The 15741-nt window shown below is 45.1% G+C and overlaps 1 protein-coding gene across 1 annotated transcript in view; it reads left to right on the top strand.

The window, feature by feature from the left end:
- Positions 1–15741, top strand: part of TRPV4 (transient receptor potential cation channel subfamily V member 4) — a 91416-nt gene that overhangs the window by 1919 nt on the left and 73756 nt on the right. Inside the window, exon 2 of the mRNA XM_066603872.1 lies at positions 11786–12184. Within this exon, the coding sequence (XP_066459969.1) occupies positions 11802–12184 (383 nt within the window). The 5' untranslated portion in view covers positions 11786–11801. The remainder of the gene's footprint in view (positions 1–11785; positions 12185–15741) is intronic.

The raw sequence follows: 15741 nt of genomic DNA, 5'->3' as shown, positions 1-15741 counted from the left end.
GCCATTGATTTCAGTGAGTTCAGTACATTTTCACACAGCATGACCTATTTTGTTGCGTACTACGCACCCCAATAGGCCATTGAAGTGAATGGGCCGTGCAAATATGTGGTGAATGCGCAGGAAACCTATGTATTCACTGTATATTTGGGCACCATCTCAGTGCGCCCATCTGCGTTCTTTTTTCCGTGCCCAAATATGCAGGCATTAGCAATTTTTGATTGCGCAAATACACAGCGTATTTGTGCTACCGAAATACCCATGTGAACAAGCCCTAATAGTGACCCCCCCAGCAGCCACTATTAACCCCCCCTCAGCAGCCACCATTAACCCCCCCCCCTCTCAGCAGCCACCATTAACCCCCCCCCTCTCAGCAGCCACCATTAACCCCCCCCCTCTCAGCCACCATTTACCCCCCTCCTCCAGCAGCCACCATTAACCCCTCTCCTCCAGCAGCCACCATTAACCCCTCTCCTCCAGCAGCCACCATTAACCCCTCTCCTCCAGCAGCCACCATTAACCCCTCTCCTCCAGCAGCCACCATTAACCCCTCTCCTCCAGCAGCCACCATTAACCCCCCTCCTCCAGCAGCCACCATTAACCCCCCTCCTCCAGCAGCCACCATTAACCCCCCTCCTCCAGCAACCACCATTAACCCCCCCCATAGCCACCATTAACCCCCCCGTAGCTACCATTAACCCCCACTCTCAGCAGCCACCATTAACCCCCCTCTCAGCAGCCACCATTAACCCCCCCCTACAGCAGCCACTATTAACCCCCCCTCTCAGCAGCCACCATTAACCCCCCCCTCTCAGCAGCCACCATTAACCCCCCCCCTCTCAGCAGCCACCATTAACCCCCCCCCTCTCAGCAGCCACCATTAACCGCCCTCTCAGCAGCCACCATTAACCCCCCCCCCCAGCAGCAACCATTAACACCCCCAGCAGCAACCATTAACCCCCCCTCCAGCAGCCACCATTAGCCCCCCTAAACCACATGCTTACCTCCTCCTTGCTGTCTGCGCTGCTTCCCCTCCGCTCACATATTAACATTTTCCACATCACTTCTGCCCTATTCAGCAGTTCCAGCAGCCTGATTGGTTGTTTGGGTTGGCTGATTCACCAAACAACCAATCAGGTTGCTGGAATTGCTGAATAGGGCAGAAGTGCTGTGAAAAATGTTAATATGCCAGCGGGGAGCTGCAGCACCCCAGCTGGTAATAGCTTAGTGGTGAGCAGCGTCGGCACGCCGCGGGCCACATGAAACGAGGCAGCGGGCCTTGTGTTTGACACATGTGCCTTAGGCCATGTTCACACGGCAGATTTCACTGTAGATTTGACATTGATTTCATGATGAACTCCACATCCAGACGTCTACCATTCATTTGAATGGAAATCTATGCCCTAGTGCAGGGGTCCCTAGCTCCAGTCCTCAGGGACCACCAACAGGTCCTGTTTTCAGGATATCCTATGGTAACAACAGCTGTGGCAATGTCTGAGGCACGGACAATAATTACATCACCTGTGCAATCCTATGGAAATCCTGAAAACATGACCTGTTGGCGGTCCATGAGGACTGGAGTTGGGGAACCCTGCCCTAGTGGATATTGTGCATATTTTTTCTGCATGTGAGGGTACATGCACACAGGCATTAAAAATGTTTTGCCCAAGATTCTCAGGCACAACTTGGATCGTACAGTACATGGACATGCTATCCGTGTGCTTTTTGATGTGCTGAACACTGCTATTCTCATCCAAAAATTGGATAAGAATTGGACATGCTGCGCTTTTGAAAAAATTTATTTATTTATTTACTCTGTAAAAACAGTCCCATGTGTATGCAGACATTCAAAGGAATGGGTGCTGTTTCCTTTCCATTTTCAGAACATTTTTTTTCTTCAGTCTGAAAATCAGAAGGGGAAAAAAAGCCCATGTATATGTACCGTGAATGGGAAATCCACACCTAGAAGAAGGGGACATGTTGCCTTTTGATATAGAATCTGTGTTGGAAAATCCGCATGTGGATTAGCCCTAATGAAAGGCGCTAATCTGCAGCAACAGCCTGTGCAAATCCATAGAAGGAAAACTGCAGCTCAGCCACTTTTCTGCCAGGGGTTATGGGGCAGATTCGACCACCCGAGCATTGCCTAACCATTTTTGGAGGTTGAACTCTCATGCCATTGCGACTCTCAAGGCTTTGTTATTAGAAACTTTGTATCACAACGGGAAACATTTTGTATATTGAATTTGTGTTTCTGCAATTGGTTTTCAAAATATTCTTCACCCTATATTTAGCCTGGGTTTACACAGGGCGGATTTGCTGTGGATTGCTGTTGCATATCCGCACTGCGGCAAAACCGCTGCGTTTGCAGTGCAATGCAGCACAAATGAGTTTTGCAAAAAAGCTGTTCTCACAGGGCGGATTTTTTCCGCACAGCCGCAGTGCGGAAATGCAACTGCGGCGCGGTTTTCAAAGATACAGCATGTCCATTCTTCTGTCTTTTCCGCAGCGCTTTTTTGTCCATAGACCTCTATGGACGTAGCAAAATCCGCACCAAAATACGCTGAAAAATGTAAAAAAAACGCCTGCGGATTTCTCCGCAAGAAAATCCGCTAGCCAAAATTAACCTTTGAAGCGGTTTTGCAGCAGAAACAGTTCTTCTGCGGCAAAACCGCAACGGAAAAACCGCAGCAAATCCGCCCTGTGTGAACCCAGCCTTAGAGTGGATACATCGTGTTACTCGTGTAACAGCAGAAATGAATGTCGTTGTTATGGGTCAGCAAGAACATGATGACTTCTTTGCTTTAGATGAGCTATTGTGTCATTTTATGTTTCAGTGTCTATGTTGCATAGTTTAATTACACTTCTATTCAATGTAATGGGTGGAAATATATTTTATTGCCTTAATACTTGGTTTTGTTTGCAACTACACTACAGATTTCCTAGAAGTATTACGTTGAGATATTTTGCAAGCCCCAACAGGTATTCGATACTCACGCCATCATAATCCACTTCTTCTACAGAGAATCTAATTAATATGTCTTAACTCTGTCATTGCTGGTGGAGACTATGTACATATGATGCACTAAATTGGAAATTAGAAATGTAAACCTTGTACACTGCAAATTATTTCCATTCTATATCTATTAGGCCAGCTTCACAAGAGGGTATTATGAGCGCATTTTCATGTCTGCAAGGCCTTATTCATACAAGCATTTTATCGCAGCTATTTTGCCACGATAAAACGTTGGTTAAAAATCGCGACCATTTGAAGCATTGGATATCAATGCATTCCTTCAGATGGACGATTTTCCGGCGTGTAAAATTGTCTGGCCGGAAAAGATTTCACATTCGCTGCCGATTCAAGCGGCCATTTTTATACGTGGCCGGAAAAGATAGGTGCTATTTTTTGGCCGCGATCAGCCGGCAGCTCCCATAGAGGCATATGGGAGCTGCTGGCAAAGGGAGGGGGAGGGAGTTTAGTACGATAATGGACAGCGCTTTAGAGAGATTTCCGGCACAAGCACATCAATATGGGTAAAGTATATTGCAGTTTTGTTTGTTATCACATTAGCTATCCTATAAGCACAAGTTGTTTGAAAAGTTAGTGTCCATTTCAGGGGCGCAGCTACAGGCTCATGGGCCAACGTGCAAAAGTTCAGCTTTTTGTAGCGAATCACAACTGATGTATAAGACTGGGTTCTCACACGCCAGAATCCCGGCAGGAAATCTCGTGGTTTGGCCGCAGCAAAAAAACGCGAGATTTCCGCTGGTAAAGCGTTGCTTCAAAACCCGTGGCACTTAGCCGCGGGTTTTGAAGGCGCTTGGCCGCATGCTTTTCTGTTGTGGCTGGCGCTCCCACAGAGAACAATGCGGCTGCAACGGGAAAAAAAAAATTAACATGCTGTGGCCGGCGACTCTGCTCCGCAACGCCGGCTTCTGATGGCTTTGCCATGGCGGATTCTCCGTCCCGTGTGGACAAGATTTTTGTGAAATCTCATCCACATGGCTGGCTAATCTTGGGATTAGCAGTCACAGGCAGATTTGCTACGGCAAAATCTTGGACGGAATTTCTGCGGCAAATCCACCCTGTGTGAACCCAGCCTTAGTGGTGGTCGGGGCTTGCTTGTAATGTTGGTATTCCGGAGGGGCTGCATGCAGAAAGGGGTGGAGGTCAAAGACTGATGCGGTCCTCCTCCCCTGCTAAATAAAAAGTCCCTCCATTTCGAGCCCTAGGCCAGACACTAAATTAGTGGCGGATGGTGCCATCAAATCGAAACAGCAGTAGGTGACATCTGTATGTGAGGAGGTGAGTCCATGGGTCCTCTTAGCTAAGGGGCCCAGTCACAATTGCGACCCCTGCGTCCCCTTTAGCCATCCACTAATCCATTGAAGTAGTAGCCATGGGCTTGTTTATAAAAAATATTTTGGAGGGGTGTTAGTGCAATCACCAGTTTGGATTAGGGCACCTGTTGTACACCTTAATAAAGTCAAAGCGGTCAGACTTCCTTTAAAATGTGAATGATAATGGTCACATTGCATTCTTATACAGAGAAGTTAGGATGAGTTTTGTGTTCGCTATAATTATACGTTTCTATAAGCAACTGGTGTAGAATATAATCACAAATATCCAAAACTACAAGGTGAAACAATGCCACACCAACCCAAGCAGGAGTTTTAATTACAGTTAACGCTTCCAGAACACTATGACATCACTGGAAAGCATTAACTCGTTAGGTGATGGGAAGAATTTACTTCTCTTTTAGAAGTAGTAGCTGCAACTAGTTTGCAAATGCTTAAGGCCATCACCCGAAAGTTCCAGTTTCATTTACAAGAAAGTCGCAGTCTTTTCACTTAGGTGGGGTTCCCTCGGGTCAGATTTGCTGTGGAATTTCCATGTAGACCCTCTACATAGAAATTCTGTGGCATTTCCAGTAGCACCAAAGTGGACGAGATTTTGAAAATCTTGTCCACAAGCTGCGGAAATAACCTGCACAAAACCCATGCAGAAATTGACATGTGGTGCGGAATTCACCTCTCCTAAATGAGGGGGTGCATTCTGCCCAGGAACATGCAATGAAACCTGCAGAAAGTGGTGTGAGTTTGGAGATAGGCTTTCCGTGGCTGATCTGCGTCGGAAATCCCACTGCAAATCAGCCCCCGTGTGAACCCAGCTTAAGTGTTCGAGCCTAGAATGTACTACTGTCCAACCGGACAGTGGTAGGAACTGCACAGGCCTGCTAGTCCTATACCCGTTACTATACATGTGCACATGATGTACTTTTATCAAGGCCACACTAACAGTTACAACCCAATATTGCTGAATCCTCGCTTTGCTACTGAATAACTTGATCTGTTTATTATGTGGCAGGATTACACCCTCTTTGGCAGAGTGTTGGACTCTATCAGCAGCTCTTTCGCAAGCGTGGACGCTCTTCGTTGCATGAGCAGAAACGGGCAGTCTTCTGTAGCGCCCTACAGGGTCTCTGTCTCTCCACAGCTCCAGTCCAACTCCAGCAGCCCTTCCGTCTTGTGCTGGAATGGGCTACGCTGCCTATTACAGCGCTTCCTTGGCTCTTCCTCAGGCCCCCCAATGTCTCATCCAGCAGCACCTTATACACACAGTTTCAGGACTTTTTGGGGGGGGGGGGGGGGGGGGGGTAGGTGTAGAACATTCCTCTGCAATGCCTAATAAGTTCCAGGGCCACCTTAGGGGAAGCTGCTATACCCTTGTACTTAATGTGCTGTTTCTCCACGGCTTGTGTAGCACAGTCTACTACATCTTGCTACATGTCCTCAGACATATCGGCATTCTTTATCACAGCTTTTCTGTCAGACATGATGCACCTTTCACAGTGTAACAGTCTCTGTGTAACGCTGCATGCACACGGGTGGGTTAGATTCCACATGCGGTAGCCCCGGGCACCTGTAGTTTCTTCTTCTTTTCCGTACTGCAGAGGGTCCGCATGGCTCGCCGTTGGACATGCACAGTACAGATTTTTATTTTAAACTGCTTTTCCCGCACAATCTGTTTCCCTTCTGCAATGTTAATTGCGGACGAGCTGTAGGTCGGTCGGGTTCCATTCACTTTAATGGAAGCCGTTTGTGCAGAATCCACAGGAAAATGGAGCATGCTGTGATGTTTCATCCGTGAGCAGAAACCTCAATTGGTTTCCGCTTGTGTGCATCAAGAATCATTTTTGCATTGCATGCTATGGGCGGTATTTGCTGCGGAATCCGGAGGCGGTCGTCTGCTGCGGATTTTGCAATTCAACTCCACCCGTGTGCATGCACCCTTAGGGGGAGTAAATGATAGTTCGGAGGTGCTAAAATATGTGTTGTCAAGTCTGTCAACTGGCTCACTTTTCTTGTCGGCATAATCTTTCCAATTAATCCCTTTCATACTATGAGTTCTAAAATACTATAAATTGTTGTTTTAACGTTATTAGCATAAATAATGGGAATACCTTTAACACTGTGGAGGAAAGGGATATTGGGTGGTGTACAGTGGTAAACAAAACATAGTGCCTCAAACAGTAATGCCACTCATGATGCCCCACAGAGTAATAGTGCCCCCTTAGTGTCTCCCACAGTAATACTGTCCACTTTGTGCTCTATACACCCTAATGCCTTCCTTTGTGCCCCTACACTGTAGTAAACCTTTTTTGTGGCCCGAATAATATTGTCTTTTGTGCAATCTGTTTGCTTGATGAAAGAAGATTCAAAAAAATTGTGAAATTTGCCTAACTGTTTCCATGATAAACTACTGGGCCCTATCCTTACTGCTGGCTCTTTGTGATACAGTTATGTCATTGCATCACCTGTGCCAGGATGCTGCCATCCTCTGCATACTCCCAATCTTTGGTAGGCCTAAAGTAGCCTGTGGCATACAATAGTAAGTGATGGGGCAGGAAATCAATGGCCTTCTGCTCAGCTAATTTTTCAACATGATCTGTGTCCTGAGGATACGGATACAGTAAAAAGTATCACTTGTCTAGTGATCTGGGGCATGTGTCCTGGATACCCACTGCCTGCAATATCACTGGCAGGTCCCAATTCCTTCCAGGCCTTCATGGTCGTGGGGGGATTGTTATGCCACAGTTTTTTGTGGCATGCTCCATAGGGTCATATATGTGGGATTCATACTCCATAGGGTGCGCACGTATCGAGGTATTCTCTGCTAGAAGCATTGGTTGTCTTTTCCTTTTACGTACGGTGCAGCAGTAGATGGAAGCTGTGCGGCTCTGTACACTTTGATGCAGGCTATGTGCATATTAGTTCTTAACCGCTTCTGCTATTTTATGTTGTCTTCTGCATTCACTTATGTAGCTGCTTTCAATTCTTGATCAAAATTCTGTGGGTTTTCTATAGAGCAACAGTAACACCCCCCCCCCATACTTCTATCCAGCACATGACCTGTCATTATAGTTCTGTTACTGTCGTCTGAGCACCCACATTGCGTATCTCTCTGGTAACAGGAATCCACCATAATTATGGATCTTTCGGTCTCATCAGCCAGTAGCACAATATGTAAGGCTGCTTTCACATCTGCGTTGGGGTTCTGTTTTCCTGCTCTGTTCAGGGAGCGGTAAAGGGGAATCCCTTGGCCCAACAGATCCGCCTTATGACTGAACCGAGCAGCGCTGAACGCACCCCATTGACTATAATAGGTTCCATTGGGTTTCTGCTCAGCTGTCTGGCAGTTTACTGGATGAAAAATGCTGCATGCAATACTTTTTCTTCCACTGCTATGTGCCAGATCTGCCACTGCCGATGTCAAAGCTGCCTAATAAGTGATACAAGATAAGTAGATCCAACAGTTTACAAAGTTGCCATTCTTTCATGTAGACCAGAATGGATAGACTATAGACTGGAATATTGTAGATTTAATTAAGGAATGAAGTTCTTTAAGTTTGTTTGGAGTAATACTGTTTATTACAGTCTGCTATATACTGTATACTATCTCTTAACATTCTGCCCACTTCAATATATACTTTGAAAGATCTAACAGTGGCTAACGACTTCCATTTAGTTGTCTAAACCATCTGTTTTCGGCAGAGACAGACAACTCACTAATGTGTATGAGGGCTGCTCAACTTTCCATCAAAATGTGATGTCAGGGAAAAGAAGGATTGTAATGTTGAATTTCAACGCTGTATCCAGGGATGTAACTAAAAGGGATGCAGGGGATGCGGTTGCACCCGGGCCCAGGAGCCTTAGGGGGCCCATAAGGCCTCTCTCCTCCATATAGGGATCTCGGTACAATGAAAAAAGCATTATAGTTGGGGCCCTGTTATAGGTTTTGCATTGGGGCCCAGAAGCCTTAAGTTACGCCTCTGGTTGGATCCATTTGTTCCCTGGGAGGTAAGCTGCTGCTCAAGTTGTCAGGGTGCCACTCAACTGAGCATTCATATCTGTGGGAGAGCTGGGAGAAATAGATGTCGGCAGAGCAATCAAAAGTGTATGGGCACCTCGCTTTCATTCAGGCTGACTGTAATTGAACCGATCAGGAATGTGCCTAAGCAAATGCTTCTTGACAAATTTGAACATTATTACATACTTTGAAAAGTGCGGGTTGTTGTACTTGTATGCTTACAGTAAGGCTAGGACACCACAGCAACACAGAGTTGCCTATGAATCAAGGTAAATTTACAGCATTAATTGTGTTTAACTTGAATGTTTTCCTGTGGGAAAGCTGCAAGTAAACTTTTGATAAAATTGCAAAACAACTTTTACAACTTTGTTTTCCATAAGAAAATGTTGAAGTTGCTTGTGAACCGCGGTATTGCCGTGTGCAGCCGGCCTAAGTTCCTGCACTTTCCTTTTGCACAGAAAAAATGGTCTCTTAAATCTAGAGATAAGCCAATCCGCAAACGCTCATGGAGCATGCTTACTTCTGCTACACCAAAACCTGGTGTACACGGTAATTTTGGCACATTTTTTGGTGAGTTTTACAGTCCATCTCCTTGGCAACCTTCTACGAATCTCTTAAAGGGGTTGTCCCACGAAAGCAAGTGGGTCTATACACTTCTGTATGGCCATATTAATGCACTTTGTAATATACATCGTGCATTAAATATTAGCCATACAGAAGTTATACACTTACCCCCTCCGGTGTTGGCGTCCCCGTCTCCATGGCGCCGACCGAAGCCTTCTCCCTCGATTAGACGCGCTTGCGCAGTCTGCTCTTCTGTTCTGTTGAATGGGGCCGCTCCGGCGTGCTCGCGCCGGACAGGTCTTCTGCGCAATATTTAATGCACGATGTATATTACAAAGTGCATTAATATGGCCATACAGAAGTGCTTAACCCCACTTGCTTTCGTGGGACAACCCCTTTAAGATCTACTTACTAGTTCTTTATCATGAACATACTTCAGTTTAGGTGCCCTGTCCACGGCAATTTACCGCCATCCGACACTTCCCATAGCATTGCTATGGAAAGCGCTGGCACTAGAGATGAGCGAATGTACTCGTTTAGGGTGATTTCGCAATCGAGCACCGCTTTTTTCGAGTAACTGACTACTCGGACGAAAAGATTCGGGGGGCGCCGGGGGTGAGCGGGGGGTTGCAGAGGGGGGTGGGGGGGGGGTGGGGGAGAGAGAGAAAGAGCTCCCCCCTGTTCCCCACTGCTACCCCCCGCTTCACCACGCTGCCCTCCGGCGCCCCTCGAATCTTTTCACCCGAGTAGTCAGTTACTCGAAAAAAGCGCTGCTCGATTGCGAAATCGCCCTAAACGAGTATGTTCGCTCATCTCTAGCTGGCACCTGTCCACAAGCGGAGAATCGTTGCGATTCTCCGCTCGCTGCGGGCAATTCACAGCATGCTGCGAATTACCCTGATTCTCTAATGTCAGCCTATCAATTAGATAGGGCTGACCGATGGAGACTCGCCGGTGGCTCCTGCTCCCGGGCGGCGGCTCCCACGGCGGAGCTTCGCCGCGGGATACCGCATCGCCCATGGACAGCCGGCCTTAAACTGTAATCTTTCTTGATGGTGTTGATCACACGAGGATGCATAAAGCAGAAGTGAAAGATCTTTTACTAAAAGAAAGGATTATCTTCTTTCAGCAATGCTGAGCACATAAGTTGGTCTTCAGGCACAGACCTTGGTGGTCACGCAGTGCAGTACAGACCCTGTTCATAATCAGTAGTTGCCTGTTGCACAAGATGTTTTGAAAGTCCTTCTTTCTAAAAGATGACTGTGTTCACGTACTGCTATGTCTATATAACTTCTACTAGAAAGTCGTTTGCTGTCTTAAATCTTTTGGGTAATGATTTGGTTAATTGACCAAGTAGCAAGCAAACCTTCATTTGGAATACAATGTAATTTGTGTTCATTCACATATTTAACAATGATATAGCTCTATATAGAAATCTGTGCCTATCATTTAGTTAAGTGTCTTCTTTCTGGTTTAAAGGCAGTTGTGTGCGCCTACAAAATGACATACTTGTGTATATTTAGAGTGAATATGAAAGGGGGGACTGTTTGGAGCTGTATTTAGGCTCTGCTCCTAACCACATCTGGGAAACATTTGCACAGTGGCTTATGCTATAGTCTCTAATGAGAAGACCTTTCAAAGTCAGCATCACTGAGTCTTTGCCTGTGGCCCAAGCCATAACATTTTTGGCATTTGTTTATGGGATTCATCTCCACAAAGTTCATACTGATATACATGCAGTACGCTAAAGAGAACCTGTCATCTCTTGTCATTTCTATTTTAGTAAAAATTCACATTCCTCATGAAATAACAATTCTGAAGCATCTTTTCTTAGAACTCAGTGTTGTCGTCTCTCTGTTATTCCTCCTAGAAACTTGTGAATAAATTGACAACTAGGTGCTACCCTTCCCCTACCCAGTACAGCTTGTGTCCTACATGCTGAAGTGATTTGTGTATGTGTTACAGACAGCTGGAAAGTAGATTTTGCTGTCTTCTCTGTGTATAGAACACAGCACAGCACACAGGCTCCTCTCACCAGTGCAGAGAGAACTGAAACTTAGTGATAAACTGTTCCAACCATCCAGAAATTCCTGGATAGTCTGTAAAAATAGGGCACATTTTTCCAATGTCTGTGGAAAAAAATAAAAAATGGGTCCATGATTGTCTTTTTAGGTACTTGAGCAGGTTATGCCTATAATCATTGTCCATTTACATTTCATAGTAAATGCCGGCGATGAGTTCATATCAGTATCTGACCTATAGATATGTCTCACAGATAATCTTTATAATTCATTATGGTCGTCCAATGTGTCCATGAAAAATGTTGTCTGTGTGTGTTTTTTTTTTTTTTTTTTTTTGATAAGTTGGCCATCAAAAAGATAAATTCAGTGTGGCAACCCTGACGAGGGAAAAATGGTGATATATGCAGAATAAAAGTCATATAATGGCCAGATAGTGCTGTTCTGCATGTATACACAGTAGAGATGAGCGAACGTACTCGAGCACCGCTTTTTTTTCGAGTAACTGACTACTCAAGCGAAAAGATTCGGGGGGCGCCGGAGGGCGGGGAGGGGGGGGGGGGGGCGGCGTGGTGGAGAAGCAGTGGGGAACAGGGGGGAGCTCTTCCCCCATGCCCCCCCCCCCCGGCGCCCCCCGCAACTTTTCGCCCCAGTAGTCAGTTACTCGTAAAAAGCGCTCATCTCTAATACACAGCTTATTCTGTAAAGTCATTTGGAATGTCAGGTATGCTTTGAATCCAAACTTAGTGTACATAGAAGATACTTTCATTTTACCTGAAAGTAAGCAGGTTCTTATTGTTTATCTTGAATAACTGTTCTTTTTATATTCCAGGGATTCGAAGTGAAGTATGACCGATCCCTCACACCTCCAAAAACAAGGTGCTTTAGATATTGATGACAGTCAAGGAGATGATGTCTCGGCACATAACGACACCTTTCCTCTGTCTTCCTTGGCCAACTTGTTTGAAAATGAAGAGGGGGCAGTACCTGTTGAGGTGAATCGGACTCCACAGCCTTCTTCTGGAGATGGCAGGCATAATCTCAGGATTAGATTTCAAGGTGCTTTCAAAAAAGGTATTTCAAATCCAATGGATCTTTTGGAATCAACCATTTATGAATCCTCAGTGGTGCCAGCACCAAAGAAAGCACCTATGGACTCATTATTTGACTATGGCACTTATCATCATCATCCTACAGAAAACAGGCGCAGACGAAAGAAGATGCTGGCAGAGTAAGTAGTAACATGTTTGTGGAATTACTTGAGGTTTTTTTAACTCTCGTCTTGTATACCTGCTTGCTAAAGTAGACAATTAAACATGAGCTTTAGCTGATCTTCCAAAGGTAGCATTATTTTAGTAAATGCCATAGTCTGATATTGGCATACAATGTTCTGTGTTCTTATATTCACATAGCTTTATGTTTAAGATTTGTATTTACCATATATACTCGAGTATAAGCCTAGTTTTTCAGCACATGTTTTGTGCTCAAAAAGCCCCCCTCGGCTTATACTTGAGTCAGGGAAGGGTTAAAAAAAAAAAAAAAAAAAAAAAGCCTTCATTATCACCTCCCAGACGGTGTCTGTGTCCCCAGTGGTTGTGCGGCAAGCTGCTTGAATTCCTGTGTTCCCAGTAACGATGCGGCAAACTGCTGGAAATCTCCCCCCTGTCATCCCCCGCCGTCCTCTCGGCTCTGTCATCCCCTGGTGTCACCGCTGTGATTGGATCGAGCGCCAGCCAATCACAGCTGGAACTCGATCATTCACAGCTAATCGCAAGCTGCTTAAGAATTTTCCCCGCTGTCATCTCCATGCTCAGCTTTCAAATCCCCCGCCGTCAGGCGGTGTAAGTAAGCGCTGTGATTGGATCAAGTGCCGGCTGTGATTGGCTGGCACTCAATCCAATCACAGCGCTTGCTTACACAGCACTGACATGGATGACCGAGCCAAGCAGAGAGGATGGTGGGGATGACAGCGGGGAGAATTCACGCAGGTTGCCGCACAGACACAGACGCTGGCTTGGAGGTGAGTATGGAGGTTTTTTTTACCCAGTATGTTCTTGAGTATAGCTCGGCTTATACTTGAGTCAATAGGTTTTCCCAGTTTTTTGTGGTAAAGCTTATTGATTTGGCTTACACTCGGGTCGGCTAATACTCGAGTATATACGGTACTTTGTTATTAACATTTCTTTTAATTTTTTTTTTCTTAACAAGTTTGTGAAAAACCGTAACATGCTGGTAATGCCTTCTATATACTCTGAGAAGGAACATGGAACCATATGCATATACAGTTGTATGTATTTACCATCAGCATACAGCTACTGTATATTAAAAAATATAGTTGTTTATGCTACTATGTTGGCCACGACCACGTTATATACATAGAGAGAATTTGCTGATGGATATGCTGAATATCCTCCCCAAATTCGTTGTGAATCTTACCTTAGCTGAATACTCTCTAAGGGCTCATGTCCACGGGCAGGGCGGATTCCGTATGTAGGGGCCCACAGCAGGATCTGACCCTGCCCATGCCCGATGACCCTTACCTGTCCAGGTCTCATCTCTTCTCTAATACGACAGTGCCGGTCAGCGCGATGGCGCACATGCGAGGTAGAGTTTTTTTTCAAACTCCTGCCTTCCCGCGGAATCTGCGGCCCGTCCGCAATCGGCCACAGATCGGATGGCTTCCATTGACTTCAATGGAAGCCGATTGTGTGGGAACCACACTGAAATGGAGCATACCGCGATTTGATTTCTGCACTCAAAGGTCCGGAAATCAAATTTGCATGCTTTAATTCAGTTGCGAAAAGCCCATGTTTCCCTACGTGGGTTCCACAATTCAAATCAGCCCGTGAATAGTTCAGTCGTTCACATTCAGTCTACTAGTGAATGACTAAACGTTCGCTGTTTACACACTACGATGTGTACATGAGTGAACCATCATTTTTATGCCTGTATGAAATGAATGAATTCTCATTCGTCGTTCAGTTGTTGGCCATGTTTACACTGAACGATTATCGTTTAAATTTGCTAATTTTAACCAAAGAGTTTTTTTTTTAACGATAATCATTCTGTGTTAAAGGGCCCTAATATCTATTTTCCACTGAAAGACTGTGCTGTATTAACAGCTTCTCTAGGCACTGACACTAAATGTGTCCCAAATTAGTTGATGCAGGTAATTTATCAATGCAGTTGCACTAGCTGTTGTAAAAAATTACATTTGCTCCTGACGCATTGTTTTCCTAATGTAACTGAATAATATAATGGTGACTGCACAGTGGTCAGATACCAGCCTTACACAGGTGGAGAGCATTCAAGTCAACACAGTATTGCTCAGACACAGTCAAAGGTAGAATACAAATAACATTCAGTGACTCACAAGTGATGTCTTCTCTAATTATTATAGTCCCTCACTTGTCTTTACTTCTTTACCCACCCAGACTACCATGATAATTTCTCCTGACTGCAGTTGGCTGCCAAGGCATTTTTTGGCCACTCATGTCTGCAACCCATTCCCAGTCCATATAGCAAAAATTCCTCTCCTTTAACACTGCTATCCTTTTCTACCACAAACCCCATGTTTGCTGCTGCCCTAGATTCCCCCATTTCTTTACCTATTTTGCTGCCCAATGCCCTCAAATGCTAAGCTATTGAAATAACGTTGCCTTGAACCACATAGCAAACTTTTATACTGCTAAATTAATTTGGACCCTAGAGAAGACCCTCTAAATTCATAAGACCCCAGAACTCACTCCCTGAATTTTTTGAGAAACCAGACCCCCATAATTAATCAAACGCTAGAGCAGATAAAAAACAACACCTTATACTCACAGCTCCTTATTTCTATAGTGCCACCAGGTATCCTGATGCCAACCATCAGTCAGGACGTTATGTTACATCTGCTCCCTCGTGGGTCAGCTTCCTTGTGTAGAAGATCCCCTTCCACTAGCAACAAAAGACCTGTGTATGGGGAGAGAGAGCGGGCAAAAAAAAGTGGCATCTTTTTTCCTCTTTACACTATTTTAGTGCCCGTGCTGCCCCCAATATAGTGCTACTCTAGGCAAGGGATTTACTATGCCTAGGACAATATGCAACCTTGCTGAAGGAAACATGACTTGTTATTACATCGGATTGCGGGAGATGAGTGCCTGGCTGGCGGCTTTGGCACCACTTATTTCCTGAGTGAACAAATGAATTAGAAAGGAAAATTCAACTTTGCAGACTTGTGTATTTCTTCATAGTAGACTTGAGCTTAAGCCCCTTAGGTTACTAGTGGATAATGATGAATCTGGAGGATTCTTAAGTCAAAGGCAGCTTCAAGAGAATCTGTCATCTTTCCTCATATGTCTGTTTGAGTAAATGCTTGTATTGAAGTAACAATTCTGGAACATTTTTTTCTTATAACTCTGTGTTGTACTGTTCCTTTGCAATTTCTTATTTATGAATAAACTGACAAGTGGGTGTTACTGTGCTCCTTGTCAAAGGGGTATGTTCTTATAGAGTACTCATTGGACAGTGTTGCAGTGCATATGGACATCTCCCACCCCACTGACAACAGCTATCAATTTTATTCATAAATTTCTAGGAGGAATAACTGAGGAAAAATGCAAAAGGATCATTTATTATGGAAAACTGAACCCTTGAAGGGAGGCTCTAGTACCCTGGTGGGCCGCCTCTAGCTTAGATACAAGATGTGATATAGTCGGGCGTGGAAGCTCTAGTACCCTTTTGGGCCGTCTCTGGCTTGGATACAAGATGTGATACAGGCAAAACCTATAACAGGGCCCCCAAATG

Source organism: Eleutherodactylus coqui, chromosome 5 (genome assembly GCF_035609145.1).
Source record: "Eleutherodactylus coqui strain aEleCoq1 chromosome 5, aEleCoq1.hap1, whole genome shotgun sequence".
Lineage (NCBI taxonomy): Eukaryota > Metazoa > Chordata > Amphibia > Anura > Eleutherodactylidae > Eleutherodactylus > Eleutherodactylus coqui.
The sequence above is the reverse complement of the archived record's forward strand: the minus strand, read 5'-3'. Positions and strand labels throughout refer to the sequence as shown.